This window comes from Ailuropoda melanoleuca, chromosome 10 (assembly GCF_002007445.2).
Source record: "Ailuropoda melanoleuca isolate Jingjing chromosome 10, ASM200744v2, whole genome shotgun sequence".
In the NCBI taxonomy this organism is placed as follows: domain Eukaryota; kingdom Metazoa; phylum Chordata; class Mammalia; order Carnivora; family Ursidae; genus Ailuropoda; species Ailuropoda melanoleuca.
In genome coordinates, this window is record NC_048227.1 from 76,405,396 (window position 1) to 76,418,281 (window position 12,886).

Here is a 12,886-nt window from a genome sequence, read left to right on the forward strand (position 1 = left end):
TCGAGCGACTGGCTCTTGATTTCTGCTCAGGTCATGATCTCAGGTTCGTGAGATCAAGTCCTACCTCGGACTCTACTCTGGGAGCTTAAGATTCTCTCCCTCCCTCCCTCTCATGCTACCCGTGTGTGCGTGCGTATGCCCTTTCTCTCTCAAAAAAATACATACATATATACATACATACGTACATATACTTTACAAATTTTTTAAATAATAATGTCCTTCATTTTGAGCACCTTTGATTCATTCCTGAGGAATAATTCTCAGTGGTCCGTTGACCACCAGAGAGCTGATCATTCATAGCCAAGCAGGGCAGACAGCCTTGGTCCTTAAGCAGTTTCACTTTTTCATCAGAGTCACAATGACAGAAAGCAGAGCAATACATGCTCAATCAGATAATAAATGGCATGGTTTGGGTAAGACGGTTGGCATCCTCAAGATAGAATAATTGGTTTCCATGTGTCATTTGCCCTCCCATGAAAAGCACATGCTGAAAGTGTATGGATCAGTGATAACCTTCAATTATTTTAGGGTTAAACCCCTTCTGAAATTGTTGATATTCAACCTTTTTTTGAACCTATAAAAATGGCCGTTTAATATGGTTCAACCTAATATAGAGATTAGAATAATCAATTATTCTTCAAAATGAAAATGAACTGCAGCATGAAAGATTTAATGAAAGTTTAACATAGGCCTTCAGTCTAAGGGTTGCTCAACATTGAAATGTTTTCAGAAGACATTTTGATAGCTTCTCTCTTTAAGACGTACAAAGACAGCGAGAAAAAGAAAGAAAACCAATTTTGTGTGAGAACCCTGATTTAAATACAATTCTGGCTTGGACAAACGAAGTGACATTTTAAAACACTTTCATTTCCTTGATTCTGTGACTAAAATTCTATAAAGGTTAGCTTTTGGGCCGAAGCTAGAAATTAATCTTTGAATTACGTTCATGATATTCTCTACCTTCAGTGCTAACTTTCACCTCGATCACAAAGCCAAAGTGTTGGTCCTCTATCTCTGACATCTCGTGCTTTGGTCTGCTTGAGTCCCCGCTGAAATAGTCCCGTTTGTCATCACACACTGTGCTTCAGCAATCATGGCCCTGCTTTGTCATGTGGATAAGATTAAATCCTTTCAATTATGTAATGAGGCATACTACTATTTTCATTTCTCTGTGTGTGTGTGTGTGTGTGTGTGTGGTATGCACTCATCTTGTTCTGTGCAGTTGCAGATGCTGATGCCACTGTGAAAAATCTAGAACAAGAAGCTGATCGACTGATAGATAAACTCAAACCCATCAAGGAACTTGAGGATAACCTAAAGAAAAACATTTCTGAGATAAAGGAACTGATAAACCAAGCCCGGAAACAAGCTAATTCTGTAAGCTCTTTTTATTTTCAATATCAGTAATTGATTGTAATCTTTGGTATTATTTCCAGAGGGAATGCCTTCCCCCAGTGTATCCTGTTGACTAATCACTGGTTATTTCCTTTAACCTGAAGCAATTTTAGGGGGAGGGGAGGAAAAAATGTTAGATTTTTTTCCCCATAAGTTTCAAAGGATACAGGAAGAATGATCAACAATTACTGTTTTAGAAATGGGAATTTTGATATATTTATCATTGTTTGAATAGAGTAGCATAAATAGCAAGAATGGAAATCTTACCGTTGTGTGTTTAAAAGGTATGGATACTTTTGATGAAAGCAAAAAAGGCAACCAGGGGGGTTGTATCAGCAATGAAAGAACAAGGTTATGTAGAGTAATAGCAATGAAGAACCATTACTTTCTGTATTTTTTGTCTGAGTACTACAGCAACAAAAATTATCTTGGTTACAATTTCTTCAGATTTTGGTTTTTTGTTTTGTTTTTGTTTTCTTTTGAGTAAGAATGGAGAATATCTCACTTGTATCAAAATTTGGCTCTATTAACCCAATCAGAAACTCTTAGGAGAGAAGAACTTTCTAGAAGATAGCAACCTGGTGAACCAGAGTAGAATTGCCAAGTGCCAATGTGAAATTTTATCTAGACTAGTAAATTCATCTTGTGGTGACTTTAGAAATAGAAGGAAAAAATAACAGTTTATGTTGTCAGGTTTAAACACACATCATTTTAGATATCCAAGTGTTCCATCTCAAAAATTCCATTTTCTGAACAATTTTGAAACTAGAATGACCAGAAATGCCCTTTCTTAATCCATCACCTTATAATTTTTTTAAGTAGTGGCCAAGAATATGATGCCCGAGTAGCAGTATATTATTTCTCCTCCTCATATATAGCTGATACTCCTAAACAAGGTTAAGACAATGAGTTCAAGGTGCACTTTAAAAAGGAATTCATGCTTGACTAAGGAGAAATCTAGAAAATGACAAAAAATTAGTCAAGATGATGTACATAAGCTCAAAATGAAAGAAGCAGATAGGGTTGAGAACACATATATTGAGTTACAATCTGAAAACCATGTGGGCAGTATGATGACATACGATTATTGTATATATGAAGCACAAAGTGAAAAGAAGTTGATGTTTGGGGTTTTAGCTAAGAGTTAACCTATGTAGAAAAAGCATCTCCTACATTGAAGGCAGCTTCTTCTTAAATAGTTTATAACACCGTAGAAGAAATAAGACATGCACATAAATAATTCTAAGGTAATGTTGAATAGTGTGCTGCATTGCTTGAGTAGTGGGAAGTACTGTACATTTCTGAAAGAAAAAATCCTCTCTAATAGCGGCCAGAAGATTTCCCAAAGATAACAATTTAAGCCAGGCCTTGAGTGGGGTAGTGCTGGATTTGGGAGGGGAGAGTAAGGAAGGAGAGCATTCTGAGAATGAGCCAAGGCAGAGAGAAAAGGAAGTTTCAGGCTCATTTCATGAAAGAGTGATCTAGTTTGCCACGATTATTGGTCGAGTGAACATTGAACTGGAAAGGTCAGTGGAGACCAGGTCTTGTTAGGCCTTGAATGGCAAAGTAAGGAATTTTGTTTAGCCAGAATTGTACATGACATGAACCTTACTGGTGAAGAGAAGCTGAAAGTTCTCAAGTTATCAAAGCTGTGCTTTTTGAATATGAATTTGGAAGTTTGAGATGTAAATGAGAGGAAACTAGGAAGAAGACAACTTTTAATAAGAGTCCCAACTGTAGCAGGTGGAAGTAGCAAGAGAAAGGGAGAGGTTAAGATATCACTCCTGTTGTTTCCAATGTTAATTTAAAAAAGAAATAGTAGTAAATATTCTCCAGTGAATCACACGCTTAGCCGTATTTTCTTAGTCATCATGTGGGGAAATCTGGTCATTTTTAGTATGTATTCTTGTAAAGAAATCTAAAAATATGCCATGTATTCATCAGTTGTGAGTGCTGCCTGCCACCCCCCCACCCCAGGAAGAAGATAAAATTCTGGCATGTTAAGTATATAGAACCTGTCTCAAAATATAAAATGAAAGACAGGTATAAAGAAATGCTATGAAAAGTAACCACTGTCCATGCCTTTCAAGGAAATTTTCAATCATTTTTTTGAAATGGAAGTTACAACAAAGTTATCCTCTTTTTTATAACATGTTAGAAATATGTAAGCAAGCCAATTTTTTTAAATGAGTTTTACACTAATTGAAGATGACATTTGCCTGATTTTATAAATCTATTTATAACCTGGCATGAGTTTCTGGATGTGGCTCTGACACATATTCAATATGACCAAGAAATTAAAGACATTTATTTTAAAGTACCTTTCTCTAGTTTGTTGACTCCAAAATTGAGCAGCTGGTACTCTTTTTAAACAAATGACCTAGTTACTGGATGAAAGAAATGCAGTGAAAATCCAATAGATATAATAATGGGATCCTCAATAATGTTTAATTGAGTTCATAATGATTCATAGCTAACGTTGTATGAGGAATGCCTTAGAGATACCTAAGGCTTAGTGATTTTTGTTTAGAAGTCTTACAGAGGGCTCACATTAGAAATAACAATAATTGATAGAACCAAACATTCTAAGAGATGTTTGTGTTTCAGAAATTACTCCCTTCTTATGAGAGGAAAATGTCCTTGCAACTTCTTCTGGAGAAATTTGTAAATACTGTATTTTGATTAACCTGTTTTAATTTTTTAAGAAGTGTCTATAATTGGAAATCAAAACAAGCACAAGCTATTTAAAAAGGAGAGATTAGTAGCTATGGACTGGTGATCAAGAGTTTGGGCTGCCTGAATTTTTCAGGTACTGAGGGTGTATTCAAAACCATAAGCCAGAAAACAGAAAATCCAGAGGGTTTTTCGTATAAATGTGTAAGAGTTGAGCAATAGGCTACTTTACAAGATCAATTGCTGGCATTTGGGGTATAACAACGTCATTTTGTTCAGAGAACCGTATTTTTTAGATATGTAAAGTATGCCATAAAGTAGATTAATTGTAAGTCCTACTGCCGTTAAATACCCTTCGTTTTAAAATGGCTACTCTCTTAGACTCAGTTCTCAGATAGGGTTTCATCAGTTCGGGTAGGCTTCAGGACTGCCGCCCTGTCATCTACACCTTAGTAAACACCTTTTCAACACACTGTCATGAAGGTCCCTGTCATGTCGACCAGGTGTATCCAAGCAAGGACAGAAACCAATCCTGTGACCAAGCAGTCATGCATTCCACCCGCATTCAGTCGTTTCTTCTCTAAATAGCAACCAAGGAATATTATTACATTGCATTCTTTTTTTTTTTAAGATTTTGTTTATTTATTGGAGAGAGAGAGAGAGACAGAGTTAGCAACAGAGATAGTGAGAGAGAGCAGGAGTGGGGAGGAGAGGGAAAAGCAGACTCCCCACTGAGCAGGGAGCCCCATGTGGGACTCATTCGTGGGACTCTGGAATCATGACCTGAGCCGAAGGCAGTCACTTAACTGACTGAGCCACCCAGGTGCCCTACATTGTATTCTTTAAACAAAAATAAGTTAGTTGTGATTAAATTAACCATAATACAGCTAGACAGTCAAGCCTATAAAGCATTTGTGAAATAAAGATAAAACAGGCCACACACACATCCTTTGGATTACTAATCCAGCCCCAGTAGGAATTTGGATATGATTTCCTATAACTCAATCTGCTGCGCAGCTGCACTCATGAATTCCAGTCAGACCTTGACTTCTTCTCTTTGATCGTCTTATGATGTCAATGAGCGTATACCCTGCCTCAGATACTGAATTCGCTCGGTGCCAAGGTCTTCTCTGATGATGGCTTCAGTTCACTGGCTGCCAAGTCCTAAAAACTCACCATATCCTACTCCATTTCCTGAACATTAAAAACATCTGAAGGCTGCATTTCCCCTCCTGCCTCCACCGTATTATCTTTCTCTTGCTTTGCTCTATACTTTTGATCTCTACGCCCTTGGGTGACCCTTCGCAGAGCTGCTACTTTACCATGGAGCACCCTCTGGCCACCTTCACTGCACGTGTGCTCTGTAGTATGAACATCCAGGGTACAAGTTGCACGTTTCCTGGTTCTGTTTCTCTACAACGCATTTTGATTCACCGACTCTCGGCACCTTATGTAGAAGGAAAACCCCATCATTTGTGGAGCAAAGAACTAACTTCTTGATAAAGATCCACACTTACCAGGATGACTGTCTCCCCCAGAACGCAGAGCAAACATTCTGCGTACCAGAGTTGCAGTCTCGGCCCCAACCCTAGGAGGAAGGCAAGGACAAGGAAGACACTCTAAGCAGCAGACTTTGAGGTGATTCTAGGCCTGGGGCCACCATCTAGGGCTCCATTAGGCTGAGCCCCTGTTTTCTTCCTCTGCAGAAGATGCAATTCTGTTAGCAGATGAGGTGACAAAACAGTAATATACAAATACATGACGTCTGCAGAGTCTGTAGGGAAGGCAGCAGATCTGCTGTATCCCCAGGAGCTCTCAAACACATGGGAGTTTACATATTCATCAGAACCAAAAACCCCTCCTTAGCTTGCTTTTAGAAACTTAACCAGTTTTTCAAAACAGAGGAACAAGGGGAAGGGAGGGAAAAATAAAATAAGATGAAATCAGAGAGGGAGATAAACCATAAGAGACTCTTAACTCTAGGGAACAAATTGAGGGTTGCTGGAGAGGAGGAGGGTGGGGGGATGGGGTATTTGGGTGATGGGCATGAAGGAGGGCACGTGATGTAGTGAGCACAGGGTGTTACATGCAACTAAACTCTACCTTTGAAACTAGTGATACACTATATGTTAATTAATTGACTTTAGATTAAAAAAAAAGTTTCTCAGCCAGCACCTCTTCAGTGTAGTCTATACCACCTTTGGAGAGGAGTCCTGGGGCTGCCTATACCCATTCCCTGATGAGACTTTTGGAGACGCTTCCAGTGTCGCCATTGCGTGGAGACCAGTTATCTTGTTTGGAGTCTGCAGTACCCTTTCGTGGAGGGTAGCAATAAAGCTAGTTGGTTTTCTTTCAAGTGCAAAAACTATTTGAGCAGCACAAAGTGCTAGAAAATTCACTGCTAGTGAGAACCAAGAGGCTTCCTCAAGCTGAGCTTTTAAGTCAGTGGCAAAGAGAAGTTTTGCCTCTTTCCTTGCCTCTGCTTCCTCCTTTGAGCAAAGCAGCAGCTTCTTCCTGAGTCCGAGCAGCTACACTGCTATCCTGAAAATGCCCCTTTGACGGTATACCTGAACCAAAGGAAATTAAATCACATTATCAACTAGTGTTCTTTGTGGTTGAAAAAAGGCTCCCTAAATGTAAGTAAGAATCGATATGAACAGTTTCAGTTCTATTCACATAGGAATTCCTTTCTTAGCAATTTATAGTAATTTTTAAAGTACTAGTCAAAAGAAAAAGGAGCTGTTAAATACATTAGTAGGGATAACCACTGAAAATTATTTCCATTTCATTTCCTGGCAACTTAATAAAAAGGCATAATTTATTCTCAAATGTATGTCCTGAGTGGCATGATTAATATTCTTCATATTGTTAGAACATCTAGAGCAAAATCTCTTTGGCCTCTTCCAACTGTTAAGAACATGAGAGGGTAGGTAATTTCCTCTTGAAAACGGAGAAGAAAAATGGTGTCCTACTTTAAGTGATACCAAAATCACTGAAATTTGAATCGTTAAATTTCATTAAACAGCCTTAATGAAGATCATTATCATTAGCTTCATATAAAATCACCTTTTGAAAATATCCTCACATTCATAAAGGAGGAAGGTATGAAGGTAAGAATTTGTTAGTTGCATGCTTCGAAAAATGGTAGCGTGCTCACAAGATCCGGGGCTGTGAACAGCTCATTGTCAAAATCCTGGTGGGAAGCTGCTCTTCCGTGCCCTCATTAATGAGTATAATGGTGTCTGCATATGGGCTTTTAATGATTCTATTTGATGATAAAAAGTAACTTCAAAGAAGAGATGATGATGGTTTTGTCGTTGTTTGGGAGGTACTTCAAACTTTCCGAGAGATTTAGTCTTGGTTCTTTGTACCTTGTTTTTCTTGAAGATCAAAGTGTCTGTGTCTTCCGGAGGTGACTGCATTCGAACATACAAGCCGGAAATCAAGAAAGGAAGCTACAATAATATCATTGTCAACGTAAAGACAGCTGTTGCTGACAACCTCCTTTTTTATCTTGGAAGTGCCAAATTTGTAAGTTTGATGCTCAGCTTCTCGGTCTCCTAGATACATGAATACACAGACGTTAATCCTCATAGCGAGGAAAATGTAGAGAATCTAATGACATGGTCCCAGAATTGTGTGTTGTAGCCTTTCAGATTTGAAAACCTCCAAATCTTACCTCACAAAGTTCTGAAGTGTCAAATTAAGTCAGAGGGAAAATGAAACGAAAACTTTTTACAGTATTTAGGCACATCTGCTTTCGTTTGTGAGTAGACCAGCATTTATTTAGAATTATGTTTTTAGATCTGGCTATTTAAGATGGAGAACTAAGGGGAATAAACCTTTTTTAAAAAGTCTCTTAAGAAATTACAATGAACTTTCACGTTAAATGTCTACTTCTTTCCTACCATTGAAAACTCTCTTAACTCACGTTGAATTTATGACTCAAACTGAAAAAAAACCAGAAGTTGTATCTACTAAAGCTCAGCCCCAAAAGTTCTCATTCCTTTTATTTGAATATTTGACTCTGTATGCTTGGGGATCTTCCAAAATGAATAAAATTTTCAATAGGTCAGTCATTGCTTAAGTCAAAACTTGTCATTCAGGTGAGAAGTTTTAGGCCACCATGGGTAAAAAAAAAAAAAAAAATCACAGATGGAGCCTTAAAAATGTCAGAATCCATGGTGAAAACAATGAATTCTGTAGCCATCTATTCTTTTTGTCTCTTACACAAGAACCAGAATGAGAAAAGACTTTGGTTTCAAAAGTAGAATTGGATAAATTAACACATATGTCTCAACAGTATGGACACTTGTGTTGGCCTAAAGATGAGATAATAAAATACGACTTACTCATGCATAATAATAGATTGTTATTATTTGGGAATTTTTATTGTGAGACTTCTAATTATTTCACATATCTATAAATAGCACCTGTTGAAAAGAACTCCATTGGCTTCCTCAGGGTGTCTGATATGTGATATCTACTGTTTTTGTGTTTCTCTGAACCAGATTGACTTTCTGGCTATAGAAATGCGTAAAGGCAAAGTAAGCTTCCTCTGGGATGTTGGATCTGGAGTTGGACGTGTAGAGTATCCAGATTTGACTATTGATGACTCTTACTGGTACCGTATTGAGGCATCAAGGTAACTAACTCAATAAGGATTAAGACAATTAAATGACAGAATTTGGAAGTAGTTTCCCAGTTTATAAGAAAACGCTTCTTTCCATTTCAAGGAGGTAACTATGTATACAAATTTTACGTGTTATATGTACATGTACAAATGTGTGAATGGGTGTCTTTGTAGTACCTATTTGGAACCTCCACACCTTCCACGTGTTGACCAGAGTGACCCACCCATTTTGGACTATTCATCTGCTTGTCTCACAGTCATGCTATCATACTCTCAGTCATACTATCTCCCTGAAGAAGGAGTACTGAGATGGGCCCTTATTCTGCATAAGCCAGAGCATGAGGGCTGCTACTGGTGCTTAGCTCCTCTTCTGGTCTACACCACAACCTTGCCTACAGGCAGGTGCAGTATCTAAATGCTAGCATGAATATATATCGTGTCGCTTCCACGCTCCTTAAAATGATAAGTAACAGGATATCGATTCATTCTGTTTGAAGCTTAATTGCATTAACTTCTTTTTTTTTAAGATTTTTTTATTTATTTATTCGACAGAGATAGAGACAGCCAGCGAGAGAGGGAACACAAGCAGGGGGAGTGGGAGAGGAAGAAGTTGGCTCATAGCGGAGGAGCCTGATGTGGGGCCCAATCCCATAACGCCGGGATCACGCCCTGAGCCGAAGGCAGACGCTTAACTGCTGTGCCACCCAGGCGCCCCTAATTGCATTAACTTCTAGTAGTGAATAGATAACATAGAGAACCCACTCCTGCCCTCAATCCCTTCACCCCATTTCCTTCTCTTCTTACCTCGTTCTCAACACCTAAGAAACCCAAAGCAGCTAACAGTTGAGAGGTAGAGTTAAGGGCCTGAGTCTTTACCCCAACAAATGGGTAAAGCAGTTGTTGAATATAGATGATGGGTACAGAGAGTTTTCACTCTGTGTTTGTATACGCTTACGTTTTTTCATAATAAAGGCTTAAAACTTAATGAGAAGCAATATTTTTAGTTCCTTTTGAAGATCATCAGGAAAGGAATATGAGTGAACATGTGTGTTTTTGTGTATGGAGAGAGAGAGAGAAAGCAGCAGACAACACACTTCCGTGCCTGAGAGTAGGGCAGGAATTAAGTACTTTCCTGACCGTAAGAACATTTATATTCACAAAGGTCGATTCTTTAATCAGAAGAGATAGATTCTGGTAAGATGAGGAAGAACCTTGTTGGATAAATTCATTCTATTGTTTCCATGTGCTTCAGTTAACACTGCACCATCAGAGATAAAACGATTACCTTAAATGAGACAGCGGGGAGAGAAAGAGACACTCAAGTTTTGTTATGACTGCTTGTCTCAGAAGAGAGACCAGTTTTTCCTATTTAACAATTCATAGACATCAATCACTTAAGAAAATGAAGTGAAATAATAATAGCTTCCAAAATTCTATTAATTGAATTTAAAAGTGCAGTTCTTCTCTGCACTTTGTATGCACAACTCTGACGACTGGATACTACGCTGTGTACATTAGATGGGAGGCCAAACAGTAAAGATGCACAATTCCCAGAAGACGACTTCAGCAAGTTTGGAGCCAAGATATAACCAGGGATTTTAAGGGAAACGATGCAGCTTGGAATGCAGAAGGGTGGCTCCTTTGGGGTTCAGTTGCTGAATTAAATTAGACAAAATGCTAACCGAAGTACAATCAGCTCGTTTAAATCGCAGGTGCCAGTAAACAGTAAATTGCTTTGTGAGGCAGTGGGGGAAAGGCTTCCGGTTTAAGCAGTGGCAGTTTCTTCGGCTAATGGCTGTCGTGTCGTGTCACCTCGATGCTCACGTGCAGAATCAGGGTGTGTGGCTCACCGGTCCTGGCCAAAGCTGCCAGGACACAGCCAGCAAAGATCAGACTCTCAGTCTTGATTTGCAGCGTCATGAATCTGCATTGTTTGAAGCCAAGCACCCAGTTATCTCTCAAATATTCCAAAACGAGTCCCTACATTTCATACCTTTAAAAACTGAAGTTATTGTCAATATGATACATGTTTTATATTCTGCGTTTTCTTCCGCTTCACCTCACCACGCATCTGTCAAGAACTGGGAGGAATGGGACCATTTCTGTGAGAGCCCTGGATGGACCCAAAGCCAGCATTGTGCCCAGTACCTACCACGCGGCGTCTCCCCCGGGGTATACTATCCTCGATGTGGATGCTAACGCGATGCTATTCGTTGGTGGCTTGACTGGGAAACTGAAGGTAGTGTGTTCTTCCCCATACTCTTTAATTCATCTCTAACTCCTGACAGGATTGCTCTGGGGGAAGGCACGATACAGCTCTGCCAAAGCTTGACGACTTTTTCCTTAGTTTGTTTATGAAACCATCCATGTCTTTTGAGTAAGAATTCTTTTCTTCTTTGAATATCCAATCTGGAAACACAATGTTTTTAAGCCTGTGTGTATTTACTTAAACAGTTGTTTTGCCCTTACCTGTGGCACTGATTTTTTTATACTCTCGTTTGAGTTGCCTCAAGAGCAAAGTGTTTTTTAAATATATCCCATTTTCTGAATCAGTTTATGATTTATTGATAGGAAGTGCGATAAAGTTCAAACTCACATCTAATTAAAAGATTTATGAATACCTTGGGAAATATCACAGGAGCCATAAGCTTTCAAATCATGGTCTGATTTTTCAAGTTTTCAAGTTGCTCTTCTCCTCATTCTTCTAGAGCAGTGCACTTAATATTCATAATTGCTTCATGACAGGTCCTTGTGCATTTCAAATTGCTAAGCGCCTGCATTTTAAAGAAGCTCATGTTGATTAAATGAAATTAGGTGTTGGAAAACGACCTGTAGGTGAAATGTGAGAGCACAACCAAATACGATGGATAATCCTGGGCTTGTCACAATCATCCTGGGATGAGATTAGTCAGAAAATGTGAAAAGCCAGGTGACCCCAAATTTATGAGAACTCAACCTTCATATAGAGTGAGGTTGTTTTATTTGCTTTGTGTGGGAGATGGGACTCTAAAGTATTAGAACTGATTCTACAACTACACACTAAACCCATCCTCATTTCTTAGAACTGCATATAAATATACATGATACAGAGTAATATATAGTCATATTGCCAACTTTCTCTCCTCCCTAGAAGATAAATATAGGGGTAGCACAGAATAGTATAAAAACCATGAATTTTGAAATCAAATCCAAGTTGCAGTCTCTGTTCTCTCACTTACTAAAACATGACCTTAGGCAAGTCACTTAACCCCTTGGGCTTCCATTTTCTCAACGAGAAAAGGGAGATAAAATATCTACCTTGCTTGGTGGTTCCTGGGGTGTCTCAGTGGAGCACCTGCCTCTTGGTTTCAGCTCAGGTCATAAATTATTATTTAGAAATAAATAAAATCTTTAAAAAATATATCTACCTTGCTTGCATAGTGAAGGATACAATAATAAACTTTTATAACATATTATAACCCTATGGTATGCTAAGTAATATTTTAAGTAATTTACATGAATTAGGTTACAACCCCAAAAAGTAGATAATATCCTCCTCATTTTATAGCTAAGGAATCCGAGTCGGAGAGCAGTTAAATGACTTGACCAAGGTCACACAGCAGTTAGTGGCAGAGCTGGGATTTGAACACAAGTCAAGAGGCACAGAAGCCTCCACTCTGAGTCACTGCATTTCACTGCCACGCTGAGTAGTGAAAGAGTATGTGCATAAAATTTACAACAAATGCATAAGACGGGGTAGTCACACATCAAGTCACATCTTAATAATTATTATTCAGATGTCACCAGGCATAAAAAAAGCGCTCTTATGCCATTCTCAGGGTAAAAGAACAGAGACACCTGGAATCTACAGAAAATCTTAATCATTTTGGTTAAGAGTTTCAAGGCTCCTGCTACATCAGAATATGAACCAAAAGCTGAAAACAAGTAACTAAATCAACATGTTGATGAAAATTCAAAGGAGCAGGAAAATATCCCAAGTCTAGTTTTTAGGATGCAGGGGGGAAAAACAAAAAGCCAGTAGAATCCACAAGTAGGATAATCAACCTCCGGAAAATTAAGAGAGACTCCAACTAGTAACAGAGAATTCCAAGGGCCGTTCTGACTTGTAAACGTCGGCAGCTATAACACGCATTCTTCCTGCGTGGCAGTGCACCCCTCTAACACAGCAATAGAAAGACGTACGTG

General features: G+C 38.7%; 1 protein-coding gene across 5 annotated transcripts in view; it reads left to right on the top strand.

The window, feature by feature from the left end:
* LAMA2 (laminin subunit alpha 2) overlaps positions 1 to 12,886 on the top strand; it is a 610,905-nt gene that overhangs the window by 536,289 nt on the left and 61,730 nt on the right. For all 5 annotated transcript variants that reach the window (XM_034669120.1, XM_034669119.1, XM_034669121.1 and 2 more), the window contains 4 exons: positions 1,223 to 1,377; positions 7,456 to 7,599; positions 8,580 to 8,713; positions 10,781 to 10,940. In XM_034669120.1, the coding sequence (XP_034525011.1) occupies positions 1,223 to 1,377; positions 7,456 to 7,599; positions 8,580 to 8,713; positions 10,781 to 10,940 (593 nt within the window). The remainder of the gene's footprint in view (positions 1 to 1,222; positions 1,378 to 7,455; positions 7,600 to 8,579; positions 8,714 to 10,780; positions 10,941 to 12,886) is intronic.